Genomic DNA, 17,393 nt, shown 5'->3' with positions numbered 1-17,393 from the left:
CGGCAGCGCTTGAGGGTAGTTGCCGGTTAGCCGCCAGAGCTGACCTCGGGGCTGCCCGTCTGTCGGGGCTCCGGTTTGGTGTGTGCTGTTCGGATCGTGTAACGCCAGCTGCGGGGCGTGCTCGGGCTCTGCAGGAGAAGTCCGGTTTTAGTTACCGTTTTGCAAGGCTTAGCCTATTTATCCTTGTCTCAGTAAATTGGCGTCGTGTCTATAACAAACGTTTCAAAGTTACAGTTTGCTACCTAGAATATTACATATTAAAGTTCTGGTTTTTCCCAATAAACAGACCTTCCACGAACTAATTTTAGACGTCTGTCATTTGATCACTGCAGGTAAGACAACAGATGTGTGTTATCCTTAAATGATGTATCTGTTCATCAGACTGTTGGTACTGAGCTGTAACCGAAGTTGTGGTGTTCTGGGGTAGCTGCTCTCATTGACTTGTGCCTGCGTGATAGCAGTGCAGCGAGGAAAAAGTCACAAGGACTGAAGCAATGTCTGTGCCCTCCATGGTTAGTGTCTGCGAAGACAGGAGCAGGTGGCGAAAAGAATACACAAGCCATAAAATAATTCAGAACAATTATCACATATGTTCCAGTCTTTCAAATCCATGTATTCGGGGCTTGAATCTGCTTTTCCTTTCTCAGCAAACGCTCGGTCAATCACTGCTCTTTCTGAGGCAGTGATTAGGTAGATTGAAGGAATATTTGTGCTGATTTTTTGTGTTTGGAGTTTACTGCTTCAGGTGCTGGAGTGAAAGAGAGGACTTAGTAGGGATGGTTTAGGAATCTTCTTGTAAAGTGAGCAGTTCAGTAAGTTACCGTCCACATCTGCAAACTGTTCCTGCTCGGCTAAAAGCCGGCTGGATTTTGGGAGCACGCCCCCAGCAGGGGTTACTGAATGTGACTGACAGTTACTTCCTAGCCCATTTCAGAGCAAAGACAATGAGTGTGTCTGCTTGAACCGTCGCTTGTGCTGGTGGGGCCCAGCACGGCAGTGGGAGCAGGCTGGGGGGTGTTGACAGCTCCGTGGCTGTGGGTGCTGGCAGCTACACCTGGCTGCTCCAGCGCCTTTCATGGGTTTTGTTGATCGCCTCGTTTATGTGGGATCAGGTAGTGGGTATTGGCAGCCACTGCTATTCTTATCAGCATAGACCTTGCTTTAATGTGCAAGCGAATTGGCAAAATGTTATTTTCTTCTGTCATCGTGATTTCCAGCTGATTTTGCTAAAAAGAGTTTGTACCTTTTTTTCTAGCTTGTCTCTGCAGCCATTTGAATATCCAGTTTGCACACCAGATGGGACAGTCTTTGACATACTGTAAGTTACTGTCTGTACTTGGCTTTATTTTTGTGTTGCTGAACTGGTTCTGGCTGCGTAATCATCGTTTGTTTGAGCAGGTTGGTAAAACCTGCCCCTCAGTGGAGCTTTCTGGTGGTGCTTGTCACTTGCTGCTTTATCCCTTCTCTTTTCAGGAGCATCGTTCCTTGGATAAAGAAGTATGGAACTAATCCAATCACAGGAGAAGTAAGTAACGATGGGTATATTCACACGGGGTCTCTGCTTTCCTTATGCGCAGTTTCCTGTTTGATGTGTGGGAGAAACAAAAACACCTTAATGCAAAAGAAGGGGAGTGGGAGTGCTGTTACGAAGCACGGTGTTTGTGAGATCAGCTTCGCTGAAGTTAATGAAGACATCTCTTTTTAGCTTAAAAAAGACGTCTCTCTTTAGCTGATCTGTGTTTCAGACCCGATCTCCTCTTACTGTCGTCGTCATAATGATCTTTGTAGTAGAGAACAACCAGACTTCAGCTGTGTGTGCGGAGGAAAGGGAGCTGCTTTTTCTTTTGTTTTGTTTTGCGTTGGATTGTAAACAGTATGGCAGAGGAGGCGTGCAGTTCGCCTGTGTGAACTCCCAGGGTATCTTGCCTTTCTTATAGCTGTGGCTAATTAAAATCTGCATGGAGGCAAATGTGAGCTCTTTTGCTGCTGCTGGTGATGCCCAGAAGCCTGACTGGTCGTTGACAGAAAACAGTCTGTACTGCAGCCTCGTATTAGCAGAGTTCTACTCTGTGCAGGGCAAGGGGCTGGTGAGCTCACCGCTCTGCCTATGATTAGACTGACAGTGATGTCTCCTGACCAAAAGGGTGTTTGGCTTTATGCAGATTAAAGAGGTTAAGAGATGATACAGTGGACGGTAGGCTTAAACTGCAAGATCTTTTGACTTATCTCGACAGTATATTTCAGAAGTATGCTGCCTCTGTCATGGTAGTTGACTGCGAGACTGAGATTTCACAGGATGATCGGTTCCTTAGTGGTTCTTCACCCTTATGCAGAAATTATCATTATGAAGGGGTTACTTTCTGTGGAAGCGTGAAGTAGTAACGCACGGGATATATGCAAAGTACTGGAAATATTTCTGTGTTGGAATTTTTCTTCTGGTGCGTTAAAAGAGAGTACATTGTTTGTGAGGGCACAGAGGAACGTTTTACACGGGAGTTGTTGCCTGAGCTGCTGAAACTTCTCCTCCTTCAGTAGGTGCAGTTGCTCTCCCGAGCATTAGGTGGCAGCTCTCGCCCAGGATTGTGCTTGGTTTGCAGATGGCTTTGTGGTATGCGATTACCTTTGAAACATCTTGTGTTTGATTAAAGATTTTCCCAGCAGACAGATACGAGGAAAAGCTAAATACAGATGCAGCATTCCATACTTCAAACATGAACAGGCTGTCTGAGACTCAGTATCTACAAATACTACGGCAAACTGCAGGTGTGTTTGTGCGATGGAGAGATGATTGAAGGTCTTTATTCACGCGTGAAGAGGCCAGTGTATTGTTGAGGAGGAATGGAATTACAGCTATTTCATTTGTTTTCACCAGCCTCCCACCACCTTGCTGCTCTGGGCATTCACTGGGAGTTTTGAGGTGTTGCCAGATCAATTTTTTTCATTCAGAGCAGCTCCGTGATACCTGTTCTCATTTCAGACTGTGAACTGTGATGTGGCTTAAAATTACTTCCAGTAAATGCTAAGCAAGAAGCATAATGTGTCTAGTGGTCTTGTGTAACAGAGAGAAGGGGAGATTGTGCAGAACGAACTTGGTGAACCATAGTAGCTCAAATAAAGTCTGACTTTGAGATCTCTTAGTTTACCCAGACTAGTGCTTCTGTACTTGATCTGCAGTGCGCCTCCAGTTCTCCTCAACACGCATCCCCTTTTCCTCTGTATTCTTCTGCTTGAGGAGCCCTTTTTTCTTCCCTTTCAGTCAGTGGTGGGCGTGTGCTTTAAGCTCTGTCCTCCACCAGATGAAGGTGTTCCAGGCCGCTTGGTAGAAAAAGGAGATTCTTGCTGTGCAGAGCAGCACACAGCCCTGCCAAATCCAGCTCTGTGCAGCTTGTGTAAGTTGAAGAGTGGGGTTGAAGAAAGTGCTGTAATTCAGCTTTTGTTTCCCAGAGGGCCAGCTCTGGTTTTTGGAAGTGGAGGATGGGGCGGAGGAGGAAGGGGATGGGGGTGCTGGGACAAGGCAGGGTAGGTGGAGGAGGAAGTCACTGAGTTGTGCCTGTACATCTCTAGACTGCACTGCCATCTGTTTAATCTGTCACTGTGTGTGCACCTTCGGTTGCTTGTACAACGTGCTCCTAGTGGAAAGCAGAACATATTTTCTGTAATGGGTTGGTGATTTACAGAAACCGAAGACTCCGGCTTTGTTTAAAAAGGAGCTGAGCCGGGTGAGCTCAGTGCCGTGCTTTGTACGGTGACTTGGGAATTACTTTGCACAGATTGATGGTTCCTCGTTGGTGATGAAGTTCTTTCCAATGCTTTCTGGAGCGTTTTTCCATTTTTTGTGCTGAAGTTAAAAACGATGAAATCCTTTGTGGCTTGTCCTTCTGTTGTTATGGTTTGCTACAGCCAAACGTTTTACAGAAGTTAACAGGGTACATGGAAATGGTGTTGTTAATGGTGCACTCCTGGTACTTACAAGTTCTGTCTAGCTGCCTCATTTCGGAAGTGGAGCCCGCAGTGGAGAGTTGGAGAGCCTTGCAGTCATTAATATATTTATCTTCGCAGTGCCCCCAGAGAGTAAGACTGTGCTAATCTTTTATTAATTGGATGTTTGTGAACTGATCTACAAGAGACTTCTCTGATTTTCCCAAGTCCTATTGGACTAGCCTTTCTTTCTTAGAAATTTGCAATGCTAAGATGACAGATCTTTGATATGTTTAAAATATTTTACATTCTTTGTTTTCCTTTCCTATACTGATGGTTTATGTTTTATTTTTTCTTGCTTTTATGAACATTCTCCTGAGGTGCAGTATGGACATCAATATCCATTTAGGAGAAACAAATCACCGTCGGCCTTTGTCCTAGAGTTTCCTAAGACCTATTCCAGAAACTAGCTTTAGATTTTTTTCCCCCCTTTTTAACAATGCATTGTAGTAAAAAAAAAAAACACAACTTCTGTTACACCAGTAATTGTGGAAGAAAAGGTGCACCTGAACTACAGGCTGTCAGATAGCATTGGCTCACTTTTTTTTTTCAGCTTTGTCAGGTCACTGCCCTAGCTTGTGTTTACACTAAAACTGCATAAAATAAAGAGAAAAGTCATGGTTAGCTCATTCCTTTTTACTGAGAATGGCACTTCGGCTTCCTGGGCTTGCAGATAGTTGCAGGCGTGCCAGAGTATTTCCTGTAGCGGCAGTGTGACAGCAGTGACCAGCATGCCCACACGAGTGAGCCAGCTGGGCACAGGGGTGCCTGTTTCCAGGAGATGAGATTGGTCAGAGCGTGTCTGGTCTGTTGGAATCGCAAACAGGAACAGATGACAGATCTGCGTGGAGGCAGCAGCACGCCTTTTGACAGGAGTTTCAAGGAAATGGTTCTTTGGTGCATGGGTATGTTGTGTGTGGGCTGAGCTATTTTTCCCCTTCGCATTGTAACGTTTCAGATAGAAATACCTATTTTTTCACTCTGGTTCAGTAACATTCTAACTGCATGTGGGCAGGCCAGGTTATTGGGGTGTACTTCAGCTCCATTCAAGACTTGCTGTGTATCCTTGGGCAGATACCTCTCTTCCCCTGTCCCAGAAGTAGCTATGGTCTTTGTCCCATGTTCCCCCTTACCTGTGGGAATTTCGTTTCTTTGGATAATTGAAAGTCAGTTCATCTCTGGTATTTACTTATAAGATTTTGGTCCAGAGTCAATTTTGCGACTGTTGTAAGTGCATCTGCTTTAAGATAGTACCGAGAGCTCAGCTGTGTGAAGTGTTTCTGCACTGCTCAGGGCAAACTAAAATCTGTTTGTCTGCTGATCCTGCATAACCCAGAGGGGCAATCCTCCTGGTTAGGGCCACGTGCAGCTTTGTGCTTGTTGCGTATGTATGTTCTGAAGGGCAAACAGGGTTCAGTCAAGTCTATTTAGCTTGGGCCTAACACACAGAGAAGAGTCAGGTTAAGAGACCTGGAGATGCTGTGTGGTGGATGTAGGAGCCTAGGAGTCGTGTTTCTGGTCTAAATGAGGCAGAGCACAATTGGTGTTGTAGCCTGTCTCATGCAAGGTTAAGATCCAGACCTACAGGCCAGGGAGAGCTTTTTCTTAGGTTTCCCAAGGTTTTAGCTTCTTGCTAGATTAAACAAGAAAATTTTTATAAATTCTGCAGATTTTTTTTTTTTTTTGTGTTGGGAAAGCCTTTTGCTCGGGTTGCCTCTGAAGATAACTGTAAAAAGGAGCCTGGGGCATATAAAGAAGTAGGCAGAGCCACTGGCATGGAAAAAGAGGACTAACTTTGGAGTCAGAAGGCTGAAAATCCCTGACTTTTCACAGTAGGACATCTGCCTTCTTACAAGAGAGAGCTGTACCCAAAGTTTTACTCTGTGTGCAAGATAAATATTTGCAATTGTTCTCCCACACTCTTAATCCCGTATTTACCAAATAAGAATGACTTGGATTGAGATTATGACTAATAGGATCAAATCATTGCGGCAGTACGGGCGCCCTGCTCGCGCAGCGAGCCTGTCTGATCCACGCTTCGAAAGCACCCAGAGAAGCGCATCTGGTACCTGCAGTGCCCTGCGGCAGGGACAGAGCCGCAGCGGACACCTCCTCGCTCCAGCACTGCTTGTGTAGGAAAGCAGGCAGCACCCTTAGTTTTTTAATCATTTGCTTGAAATAAGGCTAGTAAGGTATTGCCTTGAATAATTGCAGGCGCTTTCAAAACCAGTGACTTCTTACCCTCGAAAGAAAACATTGCAACCCAGTCTTATATTAAAACTTTGGAAGTCATTCTCAAGTACATTCCTTAGCTAATTCTTCTCCCAAATGCTGGTTGCGGTTGTTACTTCCTTTTGCTGGGAAGGCATGGTTTCTTATCAGTTTGATCAACTAGATTTCTCATAGACATCAGTTGTGGTGTTGCGGTGAGAGAAGCTTGCTGACCAGGTTAACAGAATTTACCACTGAATTTATTAATCCCGCTTTAAAATGAGCAAAACCCCTTACGGTGCCTTTTTTTTATGCACTACAAAAAGTCTTTGGCTGTCTAAATAAGGGAAATCCTGCCTGAAAAGGATGCAGAAATTAGAGCAAACGTGAAACTTCCTTAAACATAGAAGTATTTTTCCCACGTACCTATTTTGAAAGCACAGATACAGAAATAGAAAACAGTGAAAATTGCTTCTTCACCTGAGAAGTGAACATAATGAGAGAGAGGGCTTCTTTTTTTCTTCTTTTGCAATACTCTGAATAAAGAAAATGCAGCGTGTCAGTAGTGTGGGAAATACCAACTACTGTAGGAACAGGTGTTAAAGTACAGGTGAAATTCCAGCCAAGGCTTTATAGTTCTCTACAAATTGCTCTTCACCTCTGCCAGGTAATCGGTGCAGGCTCTGTGTTTGTCGGGAATGGATTCCTCTAAGTGGGTTGCATGAGCTTCACGCGTTGCTGAGACAGAGGTGTCAAGATCAAGACTGCAAACAAACCCCATCCAACACCACGCTGAGTGGAACAGGTCTCCAGCCTGAACGGGGGAGAGGACAAGTTCAAGTTTGACATGACCAGTATTGGCTAAATCAACAGTGGCCGTGGCTTTTAACTGGGTTCATATGGTCTGTGTGGTGGTAGTTTACCGGAGATTGCTGCCGTAATTGTGTTATTCCAGAGGTGTTTCTAGATAATGAGCAGCAAATAATGGATGTCATCAGACAGGGATTAGTGGTTTGAAGGTGACCTCTTCCACGCCAGCGTAGCAGTAGCTGCTGTTGGAATACATAGTCAGGAAAATGTAATAGCTGCAGGTAATGGATGCGTTCAATGTGGTGCGGTTTTCAGAGTGCTTGTCTAGACCTTTCTGCACATGGGAGTAGTACTGCCTTAGGACTTGATGGTCTTCTAGAGATGGCACACTGCAGCAGGAGTCAGATTTTCCTTGTGACTTTTCATGTTTTTCTCTTCTAAAGTTTTCCTCACTCCTGCTGTTACCAAAGAGATTATGCTTACCCTGAGCATTTTCATTCTTTGGCTAGATTCAAAATACTGAGAGGAAAATGCTGTGCTCCCTCTTTAGGGAGTCTATCTCCACATCAGTTTTCCGTATCTAGGGTGCTGAGACTATCTAATTGAGAGCACAGTAGTTTGACCAATGGAGATATTTTTCATTATGTAGAAAAATGCAGGAGTGAGACATCCTCCTTTCATTTTTTTTTTTCCCCTCAACATCAGAGCAGAGCACCTGAAATCCAAGTAGTCTGCTACGTTTTCTCCTTGGGGCTTTGGAAATGAGTGATCATTTAGGTGGATCAGTAGCTTCAGGTCTCGTTTGGCTGTAGCATAACTGATGTTTTAATTCTTCTCTAGAGAACGCTTCGCACATACACGTCAGCAGAAGACAGCACATGTTCAGCTTTGAAATTCAAAGTATGTTTCTTAATTTGTCTGTTGCAACTCAGTCAAGTCTTAAGACATTACATAGGTTTGAATGACAGTTGCCCCCTTTTTTCCCCTTTTGTTAAACTTACCATGTTTTTCCCTGTACATTTGACGTGAAGGAGGGAGGTTTTTTCTTGTTTATTTATAAGTTTCGGGGAGTGGGGTGGGGTGGGAATACAGTTTTGTTCTGGGTGAGTAATAGTTTATTACGGAGCAGAGAACAAAGCTTACAGAAATCAAACCAAGGGAAGCTTTGTTGTTGAAAAATGATTCAGACAAATCCAGCTTAGTTGGTTTCCGTGCGTTGCAGAAAGAAGGGTGAAATGATCAGGAACAGAGCACTGGGAGACTCCCCGAGATCTTCGGCTCTCGCAGTCTGCTTTGCTAACTGCGTGCTCTGTCTTGAACCAGTGTTTGCTTTCTTCCTGCTGTGATTGCCGAGAGGTTCTTCTGAGGGTTTTTCATCTGATAGATATCTTCTCTGAATTTTGGGTCTGACCAGCTTAGTCTCGTTTGTATTTTTGCCAAAATTGTGCTTCTCTCTATTACTGTTTACAGTTGTGTATTGGGTACAGAGGAATTTAATGCTGTCTTGATGTTTTCTTGTTGAGACTTGTTATTTTTTTGTTGGATCTTCTTGCTTTCAAGTCCTCTATACCCTAAATACTTCGCAGTTGTCCTTCTTTAATTTTGTTTAATTTTAAATTATCTAAATTATTGTTTTAATTATCTTCTTTGAACAGAGTTAATCTTAATCATACACACTAAAATCTGGGTGAATGCCTGGGACAGTGGTGGGAATATTTTCTAATCTCTTCCTGAAATACTTTGATAATATTTGACATATTACGTGTGATAGAGTAAGACACAGAATAGTTTCAGTGTATGCATTGAGATAGGAAGGATGCTTTCAGAATATGTTAATTTCTGGCATTTTCTTTTGATAGCTTGGGTCATTTCAGAAGCAGGTGCGTATTTATAAATAAGATTTAGCTAGAATGAGCAGTGGTTCTTCCTTCTGGTTTTTTTTTCAGTTGAATGTTGCTGCCTCTCTTCAGTGGCCTGTAGCAGTCTTTTCAGGCATGGGTGGTTACAGCCATCATCATTAAGCATCTCTCTCCAGGTGCATTTTTGTCTGGAGGCAACAGACACAGGCTGCTGCTCGGATGCCTAGAATCCACTTTGAACAAGATGAACTCTTCAATATGCAGCAACTGAACTGTGTCGTCTTACCTCATTTGCTTCAGAAATTATTAGCTTTTAGTCAGCAGTCTAAATAAGTTAATATTTCACTAGTGACCGTAAATCTTCAGGGAGCCTGGATAGAAACATATGGGGACATGATTCCTGCCCAGAGGCGTAATCAGAAAGTTGTGTGTCATAACTGGAAATGGTTGTAAAACACAGAGGGGTCAAGGGGTTGAAGGTCCTGGTGAGGCTGATGAAGACGACTCCTTGTTTGTTGGGTCTTCTGAAACTTTCCCACTCTCCTTTGTTAATGGTGAACATGTGAATTGTTGGTTGGGTCTCTTCCAAATTTGTTTGTATCTCTGTGTTTCACAGTAGTGCACCCGGCACCACTAAGAGTTAGCCTTTATCTGTCCTAAAAGGGGGATTTATTTTTCAATTCCCCGTATCCTTGGGAATCAGTGAGGGCAAAGAAGGTGAGATTTACCTAGACTTGTTGTTCAAGTGCTTTATCAAAAGGAGATGTTTAAAACCCTCTAGTGTCAAGAGTCACTGGCCAAGCTGCTTCCTTCACCCATTGCTAATGGGGCTGGTGGTGGTGGTGGGCAGTGCTGTATCCAGAGCCAGCTCTGGACGCAGGGAGATCAATGTGTCTAGTGTTATTCCTAATGCATTCTTTCCCTTACAGCAAAAAGGTATTTACATCTAGGTTTTACAGACCGAACAGATGGTCTCTTTTTCCCTTTTCCGTGTTTTGGTGGAAGTGAGCACATTGGATGGGGTTTTGTGACTGTGACACTTGAAAAACTAGCAGCTGTGAAATGCTCTAGCCTTAAATGAGATGCAGCAGGAGGTTTCCCACAGATTCTTACTTGCCTGTTTTTCACTAAAATTGGAGTCTACTTTTTGATGCTTCTGCAGACCTTTATTTTCCGTGAACCATGTTGATCTAGCTGTGGGTCTCTGGACTGACAGACTTCTGACTGTATTAAGACTGCAGGTTTAATCTTGCACGTGAAACTACACGTCTTTTTCTCATGGTAATTTCTGTTACTGTGCTCTTTGATAGAGCAACATGATTGCTAGTATCTGTGAGCCAGGTGTGTTATTAAGCATATCTCTATGATTCTCTAGACAAGGTTTTGGTAACCATATGGTGTCAGTTTAATTAAAATTTAAATATAGAAATACGTGGAATAGAAATGGGAAATGAAAGGACTTTTGTGTCCATTTCCATACCAGTTCAGTAGTAGATGAAAGCTGCAGTTAAACTTCAGCTTCAGCCAAGAATGTGAATTCAAGGTGTCTTTTTAGCATTTGATGGACACGTGATAAATATCTAACAGTTTTGCTGTTGAACAACCTAGAAACACGGCCTTGTGGTTGCTGACCCCAAGTTTTTCATGAAATACTAAGCTACACGAACATGGCTTATCTGGTGAAAACAGTGCTGCTGTTCCCAGTCCCCTTCCCATGATCTGTAGACTGGCTGAGGATTTCCAGTGCCTTTTATCGTCATTAAACCCATCTACAAGATACAAAATTAGTAACATTATACATAGAGTTATTCCAATACTGTCCATTCAATCTATATCCCCATATTTCTTGAAGGTTTTATAGCAGGGAAAATCATAACAGAGCTTCTTAAAATGTGAAGTTGTATGCAAAGAATAAGAGATCTCACAGAGTCACAGAGGTCATCTACCTCATCGAGGAAATCTGTGTTGCTTGGTTTGGTGGGATGAGAACCTACCAAATGGCCGTGCCATCACTGGATGATTTTGCCTTTGTGTTGTCAACTAGTTCAGACGTGACATGTTAGTTTTTCCCCACGATAGCTTCGCTGGATTGTTGTTTGCTCCTGCCAGAGGCTGTCCAGTCCCTGAATGCTAAAGATTTTAACGCTAACTCAGTTACTGTTGATAGAGCAGGAAAGTCTGTATTTACTGACTACAACTCCTGCTGTACGTCACCAGCTCTACCCACACGTGGGTAGAGAATCAGATGAGCCCATTTTGATTGCTTTTCAGGCTGGTGCGTGTCCAACAGGGTCAGAGTCTCATTAACAAGAAGAACATGCAGCCACAGACCAAAGAGATTCAGGGACTGTGACTAATTGATGCGCGAGGATTGTAGGTCATATCTTCATGAGACACACAGCGGTGACAGAGAATGATTTAATTCGAAACAATCGGCATGCTTCATCCGCGAGTGCCACAGTGCCCTACTAACCTACGCGTCGTAATAACCTCTGCTCTGGGTATCGATAAAGGATGCTGCCCTTTGGGATAGCGCAGAGGCGAGCGCTGTCAGCTGGCAGATGAGAGTGCGCGGGGCAGTGGGGTTTCTCGCTGCTGCAAGAAAGTAGGTCATGGCCAAAAGTAGCCTTGGCTGCCTTTGTGGAAGTGTGCCTGCGAGAGAGGAGTCAGCTGAGAAAAGAGCTTGCACAGTTTTTGCATTTGTTTTTTTAGCCCTTTCTTGCTGCGGAGCAGCTGGCACTACGTGCTGTGAAATGTGTCTGCTTTCCAGTATTCGGCATAAAATATTTTTAGAAGTGAATATGCAGCGCTTATTTTTGCTTAGGAGAAGTGGCGGATGCTTGTGGCCTTTCGTTTTTGTTAATCTAGAATTTTAAATAGATCAAGTGTTTTTAATAAAAATTGGGTTTTTTCCTTGCTTTTTTCACTGGAGATTGGCTGAAACTGGATGGAAGGTGTGTGTAGGGGAAGCTCAGGTTGGAAATAATTTTGAACTTGAGCTGTGTATGCAATATTCAAGCTCTCTTGTGCTTTATTAATAAAAAGAAATGTATGGAAACAAGTACTTTAACTCATTTTAGGGCTCATTCACTCCTGTTGTCTCTTCTCATGAAGATCGGTGCCTGTTTGTGGCATAATGGTCATTTCCATGGCAACAAACTGTGTGATGGTGCTTGGAAAGCTTTGACTTCTGACGGATAATAAATAAAAAGCAGATTCACACACACACAAGATAACCCTGTTTTCCTGTGAGATGAATGACTTGAGAGGAAGAAAAGTATCACACAGGTTTCCTATATGACGCTCTTTCATAGTTTCCTGTGCAATATGCAGGTCTTTCAAAACAACCTGCTGGACATCCCGGCCCGTGGGCTGGCCTCCCTCCTCTGCGGCTGCTCCGTGTGCAGTTGCCCCGTCCTGTGACCTGGTCTCAGGCGCTGGGCTGCCGTTGTAGGCCATGGCAGTCCCGCGTAGCAGATCACCACCTGGTTTTGCAGGTGTGGTGCTCCACAGATTTCCTTTGACAAGACACTAAACCCCCTCCTCTCGTCTTGTCTTGTCATGCGTTAAAGACGTCAATCAACTTCTCAAAGTATTTTTGAGCTGTTGCCCTAATTATATCTGCTGCACATATGTTCTCACATACAACTTTTGGTCTGTTTCCATCCCTTTTCATAAATACATTGCACATTCTTTATCAGTAGTGGGAAGTGTCCTTGTGATAATGCTTGGGCACAAAGCTGTGGTAGCTGAGCCGAAGTGCAGAGCTGCTCCAAAGGGTGTGAGCTGACGTGCCAAGGTTACTTCTTCAACACAAGCTTGATAGGAGGCCAGTCTGTGGCAATAACAGTTTATAGTGTTCATACGGCACATCAGTGAGAGTTCTCATCCTGGAAGAATACTCGAGGCAGTGTGCGTATGTCAACTCCTGGATGAAAATCACTGTTTTTTTACTTACTGTTGATGTATAGGACTGTATAAGTACTGGTCGCAGTGGGGAGCAGGTGCCAGCACAAGCAGCTGATGCAACATAACTGATGCTGAAAACTAACCTTTTTCCATATTATGGAAAGATGTGACCTTGAATACCATACTGTTTCTCCGAGTATGGAGTAAGAGTCCAGGGACTTGGCAGCACCTTAACGATGCATCGTACGTTGACAGATGAAACAGTGTACTGCAGCTTTTGCTCCTCTAAAGTCTGTACAGCAGTTTAGTCTGTCTTTTCCACTAAATTTCTGACAGGGTATAAATCTGAATTTTGCAGTCATGCTGAACTGTTTCTTAGGGAACTGTTTCTTTTGTTTAAAGATGATCTGCTCATGTTTCGGGTATAGCTCAAGTCTGACGGAAAGGTAATTTAAGGGCCTTGCTTCAAATTATCAATGTTTCCAGGAGCTTTTTCTGGAACATAATTTCTGGGCTGTTGCACAACATGTGCACAGATGGATGCTGCTTTGTGTCAATAAGTTGCTTAGGTTGAACAGATCTGTCCAGGATCATATGTTCAAGTCTGCTGTTCCCCTTCTACTTCTTTGGCAATTTTGTCCTTGTAAGAAGATAAATAAATGAATAAAGCTGCACATTCACTTAGTTGTTTTAGAAGCTGCTGTTTCTGTGGTTTCTTTCTTTGTACCCCAACAATGTGCAGGTGTTGGGGGTTTGTGGGGTTTTTTGAGAATCTGCTTAAGAAGAACAGTGGCACTTGTTTTCCATTGCCTAACTAAATATAACCTAACCTGGCCTCTCTTTTCCCTTCCCATCTTATTTCTACTATCTAGCTTTCCTTGCTAATAAATTAGAGAGATGGTTACCTTGCTGGCAGCAAATGAGCCTGCCGGGCGGCTGCAAACAATTTGAGAAGTGCTGTCCTTTAAAGGGCGGTGTCCTGCTCTCATGATGTGCGCTCTCTGACCCACGGGTATCAGCTGTGATTAGGCAGGGAAAGGCCCTGGCTTGGTTTTGCGCGGTTTTGTCACCGCTTTTTGCCAGGATGATTGAAGTAGCAGGGTCGGCACCGTGGCTGGCAGATCTCTGCTGGCTGCTGTTTATAAAGAGCCGTCTGGGTTATAAAAACCTCCCGACTCTGGTCAGTGCATGTTTTGAGAAGAGAACCAATTGTTTCTCTTAAAAGGCCGGTCTGCTTTTAGTGATCAGTTTGGCAGTGAAGCTGTCTGTGACAGCTGATACAATCAAAGGCTTTGTTGGCTTTTTTTCATGGGACATCCTGTCTCAGCCGGGCAGCTTGCTGGGCTGGACTTTGTCTTCAACTGGGTGCCCCATCCGAGTGCTCCCTGACTCTCCTGGCAGGCTGTGCCGGTGGGGTGACCCCTTCGTGCCAGCAGTGTGCCCGAATCATATCCTGACGCTATGAGATGCCGGGCACGTGTGGTCCTGCCCTGCTGTGGCACTGAAGCTCGCTGTCCCTTTGGGTGTGCTGGCAGCTCTCGTGTCTTAGGGCAGGCTGCGGGGAGGGAGCAGCCTGGTCATCCGAAGGGTTTGCCAGCCTGATAGCTCTTCCCTCCCTGTGTCAGAAAGCCCCTCCAAAGAGAGGGTGGCAGAAAAATGCCATAGACGTTCTTCTGAAGAAGTGTGGGAGAACAGGAGCTCTCTTAGTTTGTGATGTCCTCGCTGGAGTCGGAGAGCATTCCCCCAGCCTTGGCTGCCATCCTGGCTCCCTCTTCCATGGGATTGCTACCTGGGGATTAAGTGGCCAAAGATCCCTCCTGGGACTTCCTTCACCACAGGTGCCTCTCCAGAGAGCTGGTGCCTCTGTGTCTCTTCATTGGTGCCAGTTCTCATGTGGACTCTGCTACGCGTTTCCAGAAGTAAAAGAAGAATTGCAGGTATTTCAGAAAAGGTAGAGCTTGATTGCCAAAACGGTGCGCTGGCTTGGTGACCTCCATCAGCGGTCCCTTCTGAGTTGTCTCTTCTGCTCAGCAGCAGGGTCTTTGCCTCTTAGCTTCTCATGCAAGCTTCCTGTTCAGTTTGTGCTGAGAGTTGTGCAACTTCTTGAGTTTATCCGCTCCGGTTAGCACTGTAACGTGTCGGACTCCTCGCTGTAAATAAGCGTATCCCAGCTCCCAGGCTCGGTGAGCCCTGGTTTTGTGGGCTGTCTGTGACTTAAATTCCCAGGGTTCTGATGATCCAGACAACTTGCAATATATTATTAATAAATTATGTACTATTAAAATCCTAACACTGATGTTACAATTCCCTTTTATTTCCATGGTTAGATTCTGTTGTGATTAATTTTTTTAATGCTTCATTTTCTTTAGAAACTAGATGCCAAATCACTTATAAAGCTGAATTTTGCGAAAAACAGTGAAGGTAAGTGCAGTAATTTTCTGTGGTTTTGGTTTTTTTTTCCTTAATGAGTGCTTTAATAAATTCTGGTTTGTCTTACTCGTGGTAAAGTTACGTAGTTTGTGTTCTCTGTAATGGTTTTTATTTTCTGAGTAGAGTAACTGCTTGTCAGTGACATGTTTACCTATGAAGTTCCATTTCTGTTTTTCTTTACTCTGGGGACCTGTAAATCATTCAGCGATTTCATTTCACTATAGCTGCTACTGCAGTAAGGTACTGTTGACTTGATGGGAAAATTTCAGAAAAGGCCGTATTTCTATAACACGTTATCTTTTTTCTAACTTGGCAATAATTGCTGTTCACTCGATTTTGAGCAACTTGTTGTTTGTAAAATTAATTAGACTTAAATGAACATGTGGGATTTTAATGAATAGCAGCACACAAGACAGTAGCCTTGAGTTTTATTTCTGCAGGGTTAAAGATACGAAATCTGCTATCTAAGAGAGGACGTTAGGAATAAGAGAAAAGTGGAGATGAATTAATCTTTTACAAGACAGATGATTATTTCTTTGAAACGAGAGTCGCAGGGATTAGGTGGGAGTAAAATTCTGGCGCGTTGGTTTCCTTATCTTACCAAAGTCCATGGACTACAAGGTCTTTTCTCTAGCTGATGGATTCCTTCTGTGTTTTGTGTTCCCTCTGTCTTGAGAGAGGGTGTTGAGAAGTGATCAGTTGTCACCGTGGCCAGCGTTTTTGAAAGATGCTGTGACACTGTGCTTTCCTTTAAGAAGCCCAGTTCATAATGCTGGGATGGAATGGTGGCGACTGTGCAGTCTGAGAAGACTTTTCCTTAAAAAGGTGCATGCCATGTTGCTAACGAATCCAGGGAAAATAAAACAAAAGAGTAAAAGTAAAATATTGCTTTTCTGACTATCAGCAAACTTTTCTTGGAATGTTAACATGTGGAATGGTTGCTACGTATGAGGGTCTTCTCTGCTCACACCTGTATGATGAGAGGTCTTCAGATATTGTACTTCCTACCATTTAATGATGCCTCCTTAGCTGAGTACCTTCTGTCCAGCTCAGCAAGTGTGTGCTCTCAGCAGCTCTGCTTTTGCTAGAACTGAAAACGTGGTGATTTGCTCTTTTTTATGCACTGGAGCGAGGCCTCATATTTCACCAGCGTGTTTCTCTATCCATCAGATGGGCCGTTCCCACCTGATGCCACTTCAAAAAAGCCCTTTCTAAACCTCCTCTTGATTTTCAGTCCCTTGTGGCAGTGGCTCTCCTGCAGCTCTGGTGGTGTGAAGAGCAGCAGCTCTCTGCTTTTACCTGCGTCTGCGTGCTGGCAGTCAGGTGCCTCCCCGCCTGCGCAGCTCCTGGTGGCTGTGCTGTAGGTGATTGCCGCTCCGGGCTTGGCAGGTGCTGCGAGCAGTCTCTGTTCTGGGCTCCCTGCTGGTTTTGATTTTCAGATGGTAATTAGGAAAAAAAGAACCAAATAGGCCCAAGCTATCTCAAAAATCTCACCCAAACGCCCAGGTCTAGCAATCTGATCAAGTATTAATAACCTTCTTCTAATTGCTTTCTGCTGAGATCATCCAGGCATTTTTCTTTTTCCTCGTACGTTGCCTTCCATCATTGCTTGTTGTTGACATGCTTAATATTTATGCTGACCCTCCTGGGAAAATTCACAGCTTGATTAGAGCAGGAGCTGGGTTCCTTATTGAATAACGTGTTCAGATTTAATGGCATTCTGCTTGCCGCATTTGAATACAAAATGCTCCCTTCTCCTAAAAGCAGAACAGCTGCTGTGAACTTTTTTGTAGGATACAAGCAAAACTTTTGTTCCTAGGAACAGCACTGAAAAAAGAGCACTGGGCATGTTACAAGGCACAGGCTTACGCTATCACTAGAGCTTTGATTACAACAGTAACAATTATGTTGAGGTACTTCACAGGTGTCAAGCAAGTTGGACAAAGTTCTGTGTTCAGGGATTGAAGGCAGTAGATTTCAAAATGGCATTTTCATCGCTTTGTAATTCTCTGAAGTGTTACTTTTTCTATTTGGCACTGAAGAATCAGAGCATCGTTAAAACACCGTTAAATACACACTGAAGTTACCTTTTATATTAAAAATTCATGTAAATATCCTTTGCAGAGATAACAGGAATTAACTTATTTCGAAACAGTCACAGGGACTACATGCCACATTTAAACACTTTTTTCCCTA

The 17,393-nt window shown here is 43.9% G+C and overlaps 1 protein-coding gene across 1 annotated transcript in view; it reads left to right on the top strand.

Moving 5' to 3' along the window:
- Nucleotides 1-286: 286 nt before the first annotated feature.
- The window catches only part of PPIL2 (peptidylprolyl isomerase (cyclophilin)-like 2), a gene marked incomplete at its 5' end in the record, with an annotated part of 70,677 nt that continues 53,570 nt past the window's right edge, over nucleotides 287-17,393 (top strand). The window contains 4 exons of the mRNA XM_010131677.1: nucleotides 287-332; nucleotides 1,256-1,318; nucleotides 1,474-1,525; nucleotides 15,137-15,188. Of these exons, the coding sequence (XP_010129979.1) occupies nucleotides 287-332; nucleotides 1,256-1,318; nucleotides 1,474-1,525; nucleotides 15,137-15,188 (213 nt within the window). The remainder of the gene's footprint in view (nucleotides 333-1,255; nucleotides 1,319-1,473; nucleotides 1,526-15,136; nucleotides 15,189-17,393) is intronic.

This window comes from Buceros rhinoceros, unplaced genomic scaffold (assembly GCF_000710305.1).
Source record: "Buceros rhinoceros silvestris isolate BGI_N320 unplaced genomic scaffold, ASM71030v1 scaffold4530, whole genome shotgun sequence".
NCBI classification, from domain to species: domain Eukaryota; kingdom Metazoa; phylum Chordata; class Aves; order Bucerotiformes; family Bucerotidae; genus Buceros; species Buceros rhinoceros.
Note: the sequence above shows the minus strand (reverse complement) of the source record. Positions and strands in the feature narration are given on the sequence as shown.